The sequence below is a fragment of the Kogia breviceps genome, chromosome 6 (assembly GCF_026419965.1).
Source record: "Kogia breviceps isolate mKogBre1 chromosome 6, mKogBre1 haplotype 1, whole genome shotgun sequence".
Classification (NCBI taxonomy): Eukaryota; Metazoa; Chordata; class Mammalia; order Artiodactyla; family Physeteridae; genus Kogia; species Kogia breviceps.
In genome coordinates this window covers 7586718-7601975 of record NC_081315.1, presented here as the reverse complement: position 1 = coordinate 7601975, position 15258 = coordinate 7586718, and the positions used below count along the sequence as shown (strand labels likewise).

Here is a 15258-nt window from a genome sequence, read left to right as displayed (position 1 = left end):
CCTCCTCTCTTCCAAATGCTTTGGTGACACCAGATTTTAAAAATCATACCTTAATGTGCCGTAAACAATTCCATATATCTACTCCTGTGGTCCATCGGCTTAGAATGTGCTTCTCCCCTATTTTCTTTTTCACTCTCCAAGGTCCACCTATGTTGTCCAGTACTTCCTCCACTTAGCTGTTAAGTTAGCCAGTGTTCTGAGGTTATATGACCTAAGTTCATGAGTCTGGTTTCATTAGGCTTTTTGGTTGCAAGGAACAAAGATGTCAGAAAGGTGGGTGTATGGTAAGGATACAGGTGGCACTTAAGAGAAAACGATATCACAGGGATCCAAGAAGGCCTGTAGATAATAAGGGAGTCCGGATCCAAGCACGAAAGCAAGAGGATTACGACTCCCCCGCCAGCAGCAGGCGTTCGATAATTTTCAGTTTTGTGCTCCACCATGAATGGACTTAAGCTTTCTCCTTATTCCTGCTTCTCTGTATTTTCCCGTCTGTTTTTGTTCAGACCACTTTCTGACATCTCTCTCCCTAAATCTCCAAATTTACAGAGAGGGAAATCAGATTAGACCCCAAGCCACCGTCACCGTTGTTCAGGCAGAGCCCCTGGGACGTGCCTCCTCTGAGGCTGCTGGCCGGCTTCCCTGGGGTTGAGTCCTCACCGTCACCTGTGGTGAGGCGGGGCATTGGAGTGGCCAGAACCTGGCCACCTATGTCTCAAGCAACCAGGAGGTCTGTGCATGGGCAGTTCTCAGAATGCGCTGTGGGTTGGTGGGAATCTGTAGGTTCATAAAGCCAGGTAAGTAAACCAGAGAGTCAGAGAACCCAAATGTAGGTGTGCAGATGGGCTACTTCAGAATCTCCTGGGATCCTTTATAAAATACAGAGCTTGGGGTTTCACTCCAGATCTACTGAACTAAAATCTGAAGGGGGAGGATTAGAGAACTATGTATATTTTATCTCCTCGAGAGACGATGGCTTTGACGTCATGAGGGAACAGAGCTATGTGAAAGATGGGAAAGGTCAGAAGGTTAGGAAGTTCTCTTGATTCTCGGCGTGAATTTGTAGGGGAATTTTGATGCGCTCTAGCGGCAGTGTGTGTGAAAACACATTTGAAAAGTGGAAGTGCTGAGGTGAGGTAGTTTCCTTCAAAGAAATACAGTGTAAGGAATGTGTATCCCTGTAGTTTCCAGAGTTTACACTTATGACTGTCAGCGGGACCAGCAAGAACTAATGTTGAATCCAAACACCGTGGACTTTTGGCATACGGCCTTATACAAAAGCTGAGAGTTTGCTTCCTTTTTTTAACCTTACCTATAATAGGTATAGTTAGTGAAATATCACAAGCAACATGCAAAGTAACTTTATCAAAATGCTGCCTGAAGTATAAATAAAATTAAATTTTCAGGAAATATTTTAAGAAAATCTTTTGTTTTAGTGGGAGAAAGCTAATAGACTATTTTGCAATGCTTTAAAGGAAGAGTTGTTTCATATAAATATATCCTAAAAATTGACATCACTATAAAAAATAAGCACATACTTCTTCTGGATATTATTATCTTTATTACAAAACAAATATTTTATGTTGAGGTAACATTTCAAAGGGTATTCGGCAAAAATCAACCGAATTCTATACACACAATTTTGCTACGTGTGACACAGGCAAAGGACTCAGAACGGTTTTTCTAACATTGCACATAGACTGATCTTAGAAAAAGGTAAGCTGAAAGTTGTCTATTTAGAGAGGAATTTTCTTTTTCCACTCGCCCCAAACCATTCCTCCGTATCATCACCAGTGGTCAGGGAGGTGATGCTAACTGGTGTTCCACAAAAACATGGAAATGGATAAACTAATTGAAAAAAAAAAGTTTTACTTATCCAAAACACCTCACTGTGCCATAACTTGAAAGTGCTTTCACAACTAAGTATTTATTCATACAGGATTTTCTCTTGCCTATACCAAGAATAAATAGAATTGTCTTGTGTTAAGTGGAGAACTCCTATGCAATGCTCCAAGTCCAGCGTCTTGTCTGCTGTGAAGCCTTCTCCGATTCTCTAAGGTGAAGTTGGCCCCCGCTCTGTGCTCGCATATCGTTCTGTTAATATCTGTGTTGAAGGACTCACCACACTGGATGGTAGTAATTCTTGCTTCTGTCATATGTATCCCTCTTTAGCTTCGTCTATCCCTCCATGAGCTCCTCAGGAGCAAGAAACAAGTCTTAAGCTTGTTTATATCCCCAGCACCTAGCACAGTGCCTGGCACCTAACAGAATCTCCATCGCTGTGTGTTAGGTGAATGAGTTAGGAACTATTTCAGCTGTGAAGCCATAATGCACATCTTCCCTCGCTCCAGGTCTCATTGAGGGTATCCTAGTGAAATTCCCCAGGATCGAAACCTCTATGGTTTGGTGACATCCTAGAAAGAAGTACAACGTCCAGTATTTCCTTTCATAAAGGAGTGGTCTCTGGTCGCTCTTCTGATACGAACATCAATCACTTACAGCTCTAATGATTTCCCGAGTCTCCAAGCCCCGAGGCGCCGGTGTGTGCGGGGCTCTCAGGGGCGCCCGCGCTAATAGGCGTCTCGGCAGTCATTGTCGTCTTGGTCCCAGACGGGTTTGTTGTGATAAGCATCGACTGTTAATCTCCTGCTTTCTGTCTCAGTGGTTTTGGACTGGACGCCTTCCTCGCTGCTGGACGTGCTCTCCGTCGAGTTGCTCTCGTCTTTGGATTTGCCGCTGTCCTGAGAATCGCTTCCCTGTTCTTCCTCGGACGGGCTGTCCTGGCTGTCCCGGCTGTCCTGGCTGTCCCGGCTGTCCTGGCTCTCGTCCTGGCTGTCCCGGCTGTCCTGGCTGGCCTGGCTGTCCCGGCTGTCCTGGCTCTCCTGGCTCTCGTGGCTCTCCTGGCTCTCCGTCGAGGCGCTGCGAGACCAGAGGCCCTCCTGGCTGGAGCTGTTCTCCTCCTCAGTGGACTCCGGGCTTTCCTCCGAGGACCGGAGGCTCTCACTGGATTCGCCGTGGGTCTGCGCCTCTCCGGACCTGCTCTCGGAACTGGAGGATCCAGCCACGCCGTCCTCCTCGCTGGAGTCGCTCGCTCCCGGGTCCTCGGGGTGGCTGGCGGCGCTGCTGGGATTGTCGCCCCTGGGCTCACGCTCCAGCTCCTCCCGGGATTCACTGCTGTTCTCTCGAGACGGCAGCTCAGCCTCTTGGCTGGACTCACTGCTGGGCTCTGGGGCCTGCTCGCCGTCTTCCGGGGACCGGCTCTCCTCGCTCTCTTGCTGCGCTTCGCTCTCGCTGAGCTCCCTGGCCCGGCCGACGCCGGCTCCCTCGGGGGCGGGGTGCTCTGCGGAGTCACCCTGGCTCTCTTCCATCGTGTCGCTGGCACCAAGCTCGCCTCTGCCGTCCTCCCCAGAGATGCGAGACGTTCTGAAAACTCTCCTACCGGGACGCCCCGCTGACGGGCTTCCGCCGGAAGCCGGGGGGCCCGCTCGCCCCCTGCCGCTCCCTTTCGGCTCTTCCGACCGGCTGCCGGCGCTGCTCGTCCTGGGGTTGCTCCTCTCGCTGCTGGAGGCGCCCGGGTCGTCGCTCCGCATCTCTTCACCGTCGGCCTCAGAGCCGTCCCCGCGGCTACGGGCTCCCCCGCTGCCGCCTCCCGCCCGGTGCCCGGCGCTCTCGCCGCCTGGGGCGGGGCCTCCCCCCCCGGGCCCGCTGTGCCCCCCGGTCCCCCTGGCAAAGCCCCTGCTCCCGCTGGCGGCATCCCGGGCACCGTCTTGCCCCCGCGGGACGCCGCCCTCCGTGGAGTGCGTGGTGTCGGTGGCGTCCTCGTCACCTCCTCGCCTCCCTTCAGGGCCTGGGCTGTTGTCCCCGTCGGCCAAGGTGTCGTCTCCGCTCTCGTCTTCACCATCATCTGTATCATCGCCCTCTTCTCCACTCCTAGCAAGGCCGCCAGCTGGGCTGCGAGTGTATCGCTGATCGCCAAGGCCCAGGCCCTCCTCGGATGCAGTGCTGTCACCGGGGTCTTCATTTACCTGCAGTGACGGTTAACGGACACGGTTAGTAGCCCAGGAGCTGCTCTCAAGGGTGTCATTTAAAGCCCATCTAGGCTCCTTGTGCTTTTCCTCCTCTGTCCCTCATCAAAGCCACGTTCAATTGTATGGCTCAGTCATGTTCCAGCCAGGGGTTAGAGAGGAAGAGCAGTCAGGTCGTCAGGTCGTTCCGTTTCACAAAGGCACAGTTCACTGAATGCTGCGAAAATTTTCCCAAAAAGGTTTATAGAAATCACGTTTATGGAACTCAGTATTTAAGTGTGAGTCCTTAAACGATAGTTTCGGACAATTTTTTGTAAATTAAAGAATTGGTTTCTAATACTCACTCATCAAGTTGTTTGGTTTAAAACAGAGATATTTAAAATATTGGGTGATTTTTTTAAATGACTCAAAGGTTTTTTCTCTAATCACCTCTGGGGGGAAAAATGTATTAGGGCAGGCGGATGACACCTTTAGCTACCATGAAAGTATAATATTGTAGTCAGGTATAAATCTCACCGACACCACGTTGATAGCCCAGTTGCACAGGCAGAGAGTTGCCTGTAGAAGGCTTAGCTGAAGGACTGTAGCTATGTGACCACCAGGGCAGCGTAGTTCTAAGTGTCACCTCAGAGAGGTGATGCCCTGAAGTAGAACGATTGGATGCTCTACTCGGATAAGGAAGGGTAGTGAATCTCCATTCATTATGCTCTGGAAAAATCTGCTCTCTCTACCATATCCTATGACAGAACATTCTTGCCAAATTTTGTTTTTTTTTTCCCCACATGTCCCTACTCATCAATGTCCGAGTTTCCAGTCAGGCTACAGGGTGGTGACACCTCTTGCCATAGCTAGGCTTTACACTGACCCCTTGGAACTGAGCATCTGTGTTGTTTTCCTAACCTCGATAGGCACATACTGCACCCCTCCCAAGGTGCTATCATCGTCTGGGAGCCCAGAGAACACTGAGGCAATAAATCACAACGTCCCCAGAAAAGAGCATTTCCCCAATTCTACGCTTATAAATCTGCAAAATGTTCCTCTGACAATCTTTAGTAAGTAGTGATAAAAAGCCTAAATTCATTTTCCAACTCTGACTGAGTATAGAATGCAACATGGGTCAAAGTTTCAGGGAGAGACCTGGTTCCTAGAATGTCTGGAGCCCCTCGGGGTTGAGATTGGTCGAAATGATGGGACAGCTGAGAAAGCAATGGCGCTGTCTTAGAAAAATGAAAAGAATTAGGAGGCGGAGGAGGGTGGGGAAGGGAGGGGAAAGAGGGTAAGAAGAAGGAAGCTAGCAAGCTTTCTATTGAAGTGATATAAGCTGAGTCAGCTGTTCTCTCTCCCAGGGCCACAGATGAGACTATTTGAAAGATGTCATTACTAAAGCAGCTGTGTCCTTAAAGGTCCCTCAGGGCTCTCCTATTAGCTCCTCCAACAGGATTCGGGCACGGAGGTGGTCTCCAGGCCCAGCAGGCATCTCACATCAACCAGAGCTCTTTGCCTGATCTGAACTGCTCCAACTGTGAAACCAACATTTGAGATTTATGAGTGAGCTATTCCTTGTCTTACAGAGTCTGTGACCGTGTGTGTGTGTGTGTGTGTGTCTGTGTGTGTGTGTGTGTGTGTGTGTGTGTGTGTGTGTGTTCTCTTTAACTAGAGGGACATTTAGGGTCACAGTGTCTATCATCTGGCCTTGAGATTTATGAGTGAGCTATTCCTTGTCTTACAGAGTCTATGACCGTGTGTGTGTGTGTGTGTGTGTGTGTGTGTGTGTGTGTGTGTGTCACAGTGTCTATCATCTATGACCGTGTGTGTGTGTGTGTGTGTGTGTGTGTGTGTGTGTGTGTGTGTCACAGTGTCTATCATCTGGCCCCGGTGATAAATATGGAATTAAGAGCATGTCTACTTCTGAATTCTCCCACTCATGTTTCCCTTCCTATTTTATGGGACAATTTAGCCAGCATAACCAAAGGTTAGAAAATATTATATTTAGAATGGTCACTAGGTAATTTAATATAACATCATTTCCTTTGATTCCTAAGTAGCCTGGAAAGTTAAGAAAGGTTTGTTTAATTACCTGTTCCCCTGAGCTAACTTTACTTTCTTCTGATGACTCACTTCTCTCCTAAAAAGAAAAAAAAAAATGTTTACTTTTCATTTGCGTAATTCCTGAATAAAGAAAAAAATAGGACACACATCAATCGCTTGTGGTTTGGATTTACTACTTTCCAAATGGCCTGAGATGATGGTAAGAGTGTGAAAGTGATTTCACGAGAAGTTTATGATAAAAAATCAATGAGATAGTTACCAGAGGTGGTGCTGGTGTCTGAGCCAAATGGCCCTGTCGAAAGGAAGGAAGACAAGTTACTCTTTCACAGACGGATCATTGCAAACACTTAGGATAATTTTAGGTTTTTTTAGTATATTGATATATATTTTGTATTCACATCAATATTAATGCTATTTTATAATGAAATGGCTAAAAAACGAATGTCAGATGACCAGTGGCCTGAAAAGACCTTGTGATATAAAAAACCTAGAAGATTTTTGTATTTCCAATCCTTAGACAAAAATACAATTTCTTTGAAGAAAAATATGCAACCTAGAGGAAATGTGAGAGGAAAAACAGCACTGGAACTCACAAACCCAGATTTAAGTCTCAGTTAGCTCCTTGGCTTGGGTTTGAGCCCTGAAAACTGTCCTGATGCTAGCACTGAAATTCACGTGTTCCAGGAAGCATCTAGTCTCAGGTAAACGGCGACGGTTGGTCACTCTATGGGAATTTGCACAATTCACGTCACCTATCTGATGTCAGTTTCTTATTCATAAATTAAGAATATGAGCAACCACTGTGCTTATTGCACATGAATAAGGATGAAATTGGCTAATGCCTATGGAAGCATCTGGAAAAGTATTCAATATGATATAAGCTGAAGAAGTGACCCATTTTGAGAACATCTACCTTATAAAATTCAATAGCAGACAAAACTGAATTGAAAAAGCCATTAAACCTTTCTCGAGTCACATAAGATCACCAGAATAACAAATGCTAAATCTGAAACTTAGTCATAGTTCTGATTTATTTCACTTTCTTTAATCTGATGAGAACTCTAAGAATGCCTGTACCACCTCTGGGGCCCTCTCCCCATCTACTCTCCCCCTCCCCTTGAACATGACGAAATCCCAAATACCAGGTGGCTCAAAGCCACTGAGCAATGGGTATGAAGACCCAAGGTGCAGAGTAGAGCAGAGAGTAACTGCTGTCAGCATGTCTTCAACAAGCCTCTCAGCAATGCTGGGCTGGGGTAGCTCCTAGAGGAAGGACCTATCATCACTTAAAGTCTTTGCCCTGTGACACTGCAGCAGGCGCCATGGCAGACTCTACCCCAGTCACTTAGCCTCCGGAATTATGAATGGAAGGGAGCAAGACATTGGTATTTTTCTCATGCCGAGGCTAGACCTGAGAACACAGTGTATTCGGGGTACTCAGGCTGAATGAAAGAAGGGATCCACAGCAGCTGCTTTTAAACAACCCCCCCCCTAAGTATATTCCTGATGAAAGTTCATGTAAGAAATCCTGCAATATTTATTCCAGCCTCAAGCAGGGGCAGGACCCCATCTCAGGCCTCTGACATTATCTGGCCAGCACTAATATCATTGTGCCCTAGCTGTGTCATACGTAAAAGCCAGCAGGAAACAAGGTAATGAGAAAACATTCTGATTTAGGTTGAGATTTTAACCCTTACTCCTAGAGTCAGCCCTTCATATCCATGGGTTCCACATCCACGGATTCAGCCAAACTCAGATCAAAAATATTTTTAAGAAAAGGAAGAAAGAAAGAAAGAAAGAAACCTCTGGAAGTTTCCAAAAGGCAAAACTTGTATTTGCTGCACTCCAGCAAATATTTACATGGCATTTACATGGTATTAGGTATTGTAAGTAATCTAGAGATGATTTAAAGTACACATGAGGATGTATGCAGGTTACATGCAAATACTACATCATTTTATACAAGGGACTTGAGCATCCATGGATCTTGGTATCCGAGGGGGTCCTGGAACTAATGCCCTGCGGATACAGAGTGACAATTGTAGTTCCAATCTTGAAAAGCTACTGACTTCCTAGACCTGGCCTCTTCCCAAGAGGGATGTAACACCCCAGTAAAGAATATGAATTCTGGAGTCAGAGCGACCTGGGTTCAAAGTCTGGCTCTAACTGTAATTAACCACATAACCTAGACAGACTAGGTTACTCTCTGTGTCTCAACACAGAAAATACAACACCTAATTCACTAGGGGTACTGTGAAGATTGAGAAAGTTAATACATGCAAAACACACAGAACCGTGTCTGGCAGTGGTTGCTGAGCTATTGAGAGTTATTAACGATTGGGTTATTCAGAGCCAACACTCAATAAACATTAGCTATCATTCCGAAGACTCTAGCATTCTCTCATTCTTCTTTCTCTTCTCACCTTCCGGGACTTGATCTCCTAACCTCCTGCCTACCGGACATCTGATAAAACAGTTTCCTAGTCCTAATCCTTCAAGGACAATCTTGGTTCACTGTCATCCATCCCCTTGCACTACTATACAGACCAATCACAAAAATAAAGCTAAAGGAGAAAGTGCTTCCTCACCAAATTATACTATTAAGTTGGAGTTGAAGCATTATATGAACTACATTTTCTTATTAGAACTAGAAATTATAGCCCTTACTCCCTATATCTTAGATGTAATGTATATCTTAGGTATATATGTATATATATAATATATACATAATTGTGTATATATATATATATACAGTGTATATAATATAATGTATTCATTAAGTCATTAGTAGTTTCAACATTTGCAGTGAAGCCATCTTGCTTATACTAATAACATATTACAATAAAAATATTTCAAAAAAATCTTTTCTACTCACCTTCCATTCTTCAGAACTCTTAGATTCAGTATTTTGATACCTGGCTACCTAGAAAATTCAGCACAAGTGGTCGGCCCACAGAAATCTCCAAAGAGCAGCTATTAACACTTCACGTACTTAGGAGCAGTATTAGTCAAATTTTAGCACGCATCAGAATTACCCGGAGGCCTTGTTAAAACACAGATTGCTGTGCCCTATCCCCGGGGGGCCTGGTTTAGGAGGTCTGATGGAGGACCTAAGAACTTACATTTCTAGCAAGGTCTTAGTTGGTGCTGATACTACTGGTTGGGGGAACGACGCTTTGAGAACCACCGCTTATGAGGAAGAAGCATGAGCGGCCGAACTATATGAACGGCAACTGAACAGAACAAGGAATTCTTTGGATGATATTTTAAAGAAAAGAGCTTCCTAAGAAGCTACATTTTCATCTGAGTGGAACATACACAGCCACTTTGGCTTATAGCCAATGCAATTTGGGCAGTTTTAGGTATAAACAGTTTTTTCTTTTTCATGCATCGCTACCCCGATACTTACTGGGAGAGCACAGGACAGTCCCCACAGGAAGATAAGCAGGGTGCTGCTCTTCATTGCTGGGTATGTCACCTCTATACCTGTGATGAAAGACAGAAGATGCTTTTCTCCACCCTCAAGAAATATAGAAGCTTCAACTTTTTAACACCTTCTTTCTATTAAAAACAATAAACTCATCCAAACGTCCATCAACTGAAGAATGGATAAACAAAATGCACTATATCCATACAGTGATGTATTATTCAGCCATAAACAGGAACGGAGTACTGATACATGCTACAAAGTAGAGGAACCTTGCAAACATTCTATTGAATGAAAGAAGCCAGACACAAAAGACCACATATTGTATGATTCCATTCATATGAAAAATCCACAATAGGCAAATCGATAGAGACAGAAAGTAAGTGTTTGCCTGGGGCTGGAGGAGGTGAGCTGTTGGGGTGACAACTGAGGGGTGAATTTTGAACATAATGAAAATGTTCTAAAGCTGACTTGGGTGAAGGTGGAATAACTCCTGTGAATATATGAAAAACCATTGAACGGTGGACTTCAAATGGGTGAGGTATACGATTTGTGAATTATATCTCAATAAAGCTGTTTTTAAAAAACCTCACTCCTAAGAGATAAATTGAAAACTTTTCAATGAGGAGCTCTGTAAACACTTCTTCACTAACACATAAACTAGGACAAATGGAGGAAAAGTTACGAAAAAACAATAGAGAAATTTCTGACCATTCACTTTTTTTCTTTTTAACATCTTTATTGGAGTATAATTGCTTTACAATGGTGTGCTAGCTTCTGCTGTGTAACAAAGTGAATCAGCTATACGTACACATACATCCCCATATCTCCTCCCTCTTGCATCTCCCTCACACCCTCCCTACCCCAGCCCTCTAGGTGGTCGCAAAGCACCAGCTGATCTCCCTGGGCTATGCGGCTGCTCCCCACCAGCTATCTAATGTGGCAAAACAGACTGGTAAATATCTTCCGACCAAAAAACTACATTTATTGATACCATTGATAGGTGGTGGGCATTTGTCTTAACACACACACACACACACACACACCTCCTCATTCACATTTATAACCACATAATAACGTCTAGACAAAATAGCTTGGTTTTGCATTTTTTTCTTCATCTTCAAGAGATGCATTATGGCAGGCTTCATATTACAGCTCCAGAAAGCATTTAATATCCTCTGTGCTACTTTTAGTCATACATTATACATGATTATGCTAAATTTTTAAAGTGTCATTCACAATACTGAAGGATTCAGGGAAGATTAGAGGTTTGGGATACACTTGTGAATCACACTGAGAGAAACCTGCCAAATCAAACTGAATTTTCCTGGAGGGTGGCTTCCTTTCACACTTCAGGGACTGGTGGTTTGGAAAACAATTTGTTCTAGATCTAAAAATAGACGTCCTAGATGCTAATGTAAAAAGTTACTGAAATGATTTAGAAGGAAAATAATTCGCCCTGCACTCGTAAGCCCTGGGGCTGTTCTGACAGGCTTGTCAGATGGACATCCAGTATACTCTGTGGAAAATCCTGTTGGTCGATTTCAGACTTCACTTTTAATGATTTGTGTCTTTAAATGTTAAATATATACTATGGCAGGTGTCAAAAGATCTAAGCCAGAGCTCCCCAACCTTGGTTGTATATCAGTATCACCTGGGGAGATTTAAAGCAATACCAGTGCACAAACCCACCACGGGGAAATAACTCAGTTCACTGGGGGTGGGTACAAGCATGGGTTTGTTTTTAAGGTGCTCCAAATGATTTTAACCTCTGATCTAAGAAATAATAGTACCTTGCTCAATAATGTCTGAATACACTGAATAATGTCTGAAACATTGGGCTCAAGAAGTCACCTAATCTTATTTTTTGTATTTATTCAAGAAAACAGTAGAAATCCTAAGATCAGGAGACTGAGAAGGTTCCTCACTTCTACCTTCATAAAGCTCAAATGGTCCAATAGAGCCTCTCCTCCTGTATCTTGAGTGTTATTCCTCATCAACAAAGCTATTCTTTGTGTTATTTTCTTAATTCTAATTAGCATACTTCATATCAGTCCTTGTGTGTTGCTATTATTTTTATTTGTTTTTCAAACCTTTCCCCTAATATCAACAGAGAAAACATATGAAAATGTTCAGCTGCCCCTAAAACAAGCCTAATTAAACAGATATTACTTCTGAAGGGAACCAGAATATCTCATCCCAAAATACGCCTCTTTGACATAAAAATTATTTTGAGCTGAAGGCACTCAAGGGACTGCAGGTGCAAGAAGGGTGCTCTGATCTTCCTGCTTTTTCCTGGAAGCAGGAGATAAATCTCCCACGTGAAACGTGCCCTCCCTCTCCCAGGAGGAGGGAAGACATTCTCATCACGAGAGATGGAGTCAAGGCTGAGGGAAATCCATGCAAACAAATCTTGTTAAACTAACCCGACCTTCCTGGCTACTTCTCCACAATCTACTGCCCCTGTGTCTTGTCAATCCTTCACAAATGTATTCGTTTCTTTGCCTAAAAGGTGTAAAAGCTTCCACTCCGGTGCCTTCTTCATGTCCTCATTCTCTTGTGAAGGTGCCCATGTACATGTAAAAATTTTAAGAAAACCTGTATGCTTTTCTCCTGTTCATCTGTCTTATGCCAGTTTAATTCTTAGGCTCAGCCAGAGACCCCAAGAGGACAGAGGAAAAGTTTTCCTCCCCTACACTTCCCTTTAGTTCCCATAATCAAAACATTTTCTTTTAAGTTCTCAGGTTCATTTCTTAAGGAAAGGAAAGTTTCTCCCAAATACGACACTCTCAAAATAACTGTGTACCAATGGTTTTGGCTTCATGGGTCAAATAATCATGAGGTGTCTCGCCATTTTCATTTTCAGAGTGAAATTTGAATAGAGTGATAATCTCGTGGTGCTCTAAAAATCAGCAATTGTTCCAAGAAACCAACGAATATTGAGTTCTCCTCTTGTATTTTCTTTTGCTTCTCTCTTATCTAAATAACAAAAAAAATGCTCTACACCAATGAATGTTGTGTGTTTTAAGAAGGAAGTGTGCACTTCCAGTGTTCAGTTTCAGGGGTGTAATATTATGAAACATAAGGAAGATGCAGTGACTCGCTTGTGCTTCTAGAAATAACATTTAGCACCCTGACTCAAAGTCATAATTTTCCAAGTGGAAGGCTGGCAAACTAAAATAAAATACAGCCTGAGGTCCCGAGAGAGCTGATATTGCCAGCCATAGAATAGAGTCTGCCATCAAGCATTACAGAAAGTCAGAGCTCAAACACTATACGTATTAGGTTTTCAATTAGCATTTTTGATAAGAATAATTATACTTGTGCGAAGTGTATTCCAAATGAGAGCTCCAAACTTCCATAAGCTTTTTACCTACCACCCCAAAAAGAGTAGAAGCAGATATGCAGTAGCCCTATTCTGGGTAATAAATGAGCAAAATAGCTACAAGCCTAAAAGATGAGTCCAGAACCCTAAGTTCTTCTTCAGTGATTGGTAAATGTCATTTCTACATTGCATGTGCTGTCATTCTACAATGAGAACATGTAACAAAAGGACATCAACAACCCCAATTTGAGTTCCACCCGTATGGAAGGCAGTGTGTGTAGCAGAGCTTTTCAACATTTATGAGTTGCTCTCCCAGAATTGAAAAGATCCAAAGTGTTTAGGATCTGGAGAAATGGATTGCAGTCCCTTCTCTCTCTGGCCACCCTCAAGTGTAGCCAGAACTTCTCTGTGCTCTCAAGCAAGAGACCTTGTTCCAGAACTTCCTCAGAGTCAATGTTCACTTTTAAAGTTTATATTTTCTTTTATGTAAACTAAAATGAAAGAGGTAGGCTAAAGGAAGGAAATGAAAAACTTGAAAAATCATAAGCTCAATTTATCATGCTTAGTTTGCTTATTTTTGACTTCATGTTGTCATCCTTAATGATACTAATGAATAATATATCCATTCATTAGCAGTCAATAAATAGCTGTTGAGAACATCCTACGTGCCAGGCACTGTTCTAGGTGCTTGAGTATACAACAATGTGTAATAATGATAATATGCTTGTCTTAACAAAAGCAAAATTACCCAGAACCCAACTAACCAGAACCTCCATTAGCTAGAATTTGTTTCTTTATTACTCTTCGAAAATAAAGTGGAATTTGGCCAGGACATGAATTCTATCACGAATTAAGAAAAGCAAATAAATAAATCAATAACAATTTCCAAACATTCCAATTGTAATTGTCTTGAGGTCAGTTATAATCAATCCCATGTTACATGCTTTCAACCACAGTAAAATAACTCCTAGGTGCCCCCAAATTAAATATAGATGTGGGAGGACACACAGCATCTGAGACGCATTGGTCCACATCCATTTTGGGGATTTCTAGTGGACTAACACCCGTTAGAAAATTGTTTGTTTGTTTAAATATTTTAACCAACCAGATCGAAGTAGCATAGTCTACTTGGTCCTCAGTTAAACAGAAAGTATGGGTCACCAGAAGTTATAGCTCTTGAAGAAGAGGAGTGCCTGAAGTGTTGCTATTAAACATGGGCTCTTCTAGATGTCATGCAGAAAGCATTGTCTGACCACAGCTCTCACTCTGTTGTGGAAGACAGACACTTCTGATATAGATGAAGAGTGGAATAAATGCAGCTAATAAAAATACACGTGGGAAGGAGTATATATACTCCTAAGTCTTCTACACTAGGAAAGGTCTTTTAAAAGACAGTTAAACATTTACTGACCTCTGACTGTATGCAAGGCATCGTGCTAACATGAATACCCAGCCAGACAATAGAAAAGCAGTATAATTATCACAGCCAAGGTTTGTTTCAATAGCCTTAGCATCTCCTTTCAGCTACTCAGTTCATAAGGAATATTATTGGATGAAGAGTATTATCTGATTTTCAACTTAAGAGACCATATTTAGAAAGTTCTGCCAGTCTAGTTTAGATCCTTTTATAACATCTTGTAGGCCATGAGCATACCTATATCCATAAAATCTAAATGTAAAAGCTGTATTTGTTTTGATAATTAAAGCAAAACTTCAGAATGACCTTCCATCTGCCTCCTAATTAGTAAAATTTCCCTTTCAGAATACCATGCAGAGATCTAATTAAAGTATTACTGAGAAAAGCACCTGTCTCTATTGACTTAACCTGTCATTTTAATGTCATTATTTACTGTGGCATAAACAACTGGAACAAAATGGAATCGTGTTTACCCAAGGCACAGCTCTCCCCATCTTTCTCTGCGGGACATAACGCCCCTCAACATGTACACATACTTAATATTTTCCAAACAACACAGCAGAAGTCATTTAAAAAAATTAAACAACGAGAACGTCTTACCTTCTTCAGCTGCACAAAGACTTTGCCCCAGACGTCTCAACAATCAGGCTGATGTTCTCACAGAGGAAATCTGTGACAATGAAGCCACTCTTGTGTGGAGGTTCTGAACACTTCTCTGATGCTGCAGGAATTTAAACTCTGCTTCACCTCTTCCCAGCCAATCAGCTGCGGCCTGGGGGTGACTGACATCAGTGTGACCGGGGCTCCAGTACACCCACACTTCCTCCAGCTTACAGAAGCAGATCTTCCCTAAAAAGCTCTTGTGGTTCCCAAATGACTAGACTAGTTTCAATTAAATTGAAGATCTTCCTAAAGCTTTATTTTGATTTCTAAATATATGTCATTCACATCCATGCAGGCTTATGAGCATTATAAACAATGACTACGTCTTCCACCCACTGGCAGGTCGCAGCAG

At 43.1% G+C, this 15258-nt stretch overlaps 1 protein-coding gene and 1 long non-coding RNA gene across 5 annotated transcripts in view; one reads left to right on the top strand and one right to left on the bottom strand.

The window, feature by feature from the left end:
• LOC136794341 (uncharacterized) overlaps positions 1-15258 on the top strand; it is a 251596-nt gene that overhangs the window by 212449 nt on the left and 23889 nt on the right. The gene's annotated exons all lie outside the window — the stretch shown is intronic.
• Positions 1539-15076, bottom strand: DMP1 (dentin matrix acidic phosphoprotein 1). 3 transcript variants are annotated; one of them, XM_067035466.1, is made up of 6 exons: positions 14844-15076; positions 9484-9560; positions 8950-8997; positions 6334-6366; positions 6103-6150; positions 1539-4025 (listed from the first exon to the last, which is right to left on the bottom strand). In XM_067035466.1, exons 2-6 carry the CDS (start codon positions 9535-9537, stop codon positions 2571-2573), a joined length of 1638 nt encoding a protein of 545 aa, XP_066891567.1. In that variant the 5' UTR covers positions 9538-9560; positions 14844-15076; the 3' UTR covers positions 1539-2570. The 3 variants fall into 3 exon arrangements, with proteins under 3 accessions (XP_066891567.1, XP_066891568.1, XP_066891569.1); XM_067035467.1 differs by lacking the exon at positions 8950-8997; XM_067035468.1 differs by lacking the exons at positions 6334-6366; positions 8950-8997.

Bases quoted from the DNA above. Each gene is read 5' to 3' on its own strand.
- DMP1 (XM_067035466.1), bottom strand. From the start codon at position 9,537: ATGAAGAGCAGCACCCTGCTTATCTTCCTGTGGGGACTGTCCTGTGCT. The intron at 8,998-9,483 runs GTAAGTATCGGG...TGAATTTTCTAG, and splicing joins GACTGTCCTGTGCTCTCCCA to GTAGCCAGGTATCAAAATAC. The intron at 6,151-6,333 runs GTAACTATCTCA...TTTTCTTTTTAG, and splicing joins AGACACCAGCACCACCTCTG to GAGAGAAGTGAGTCATCAGA.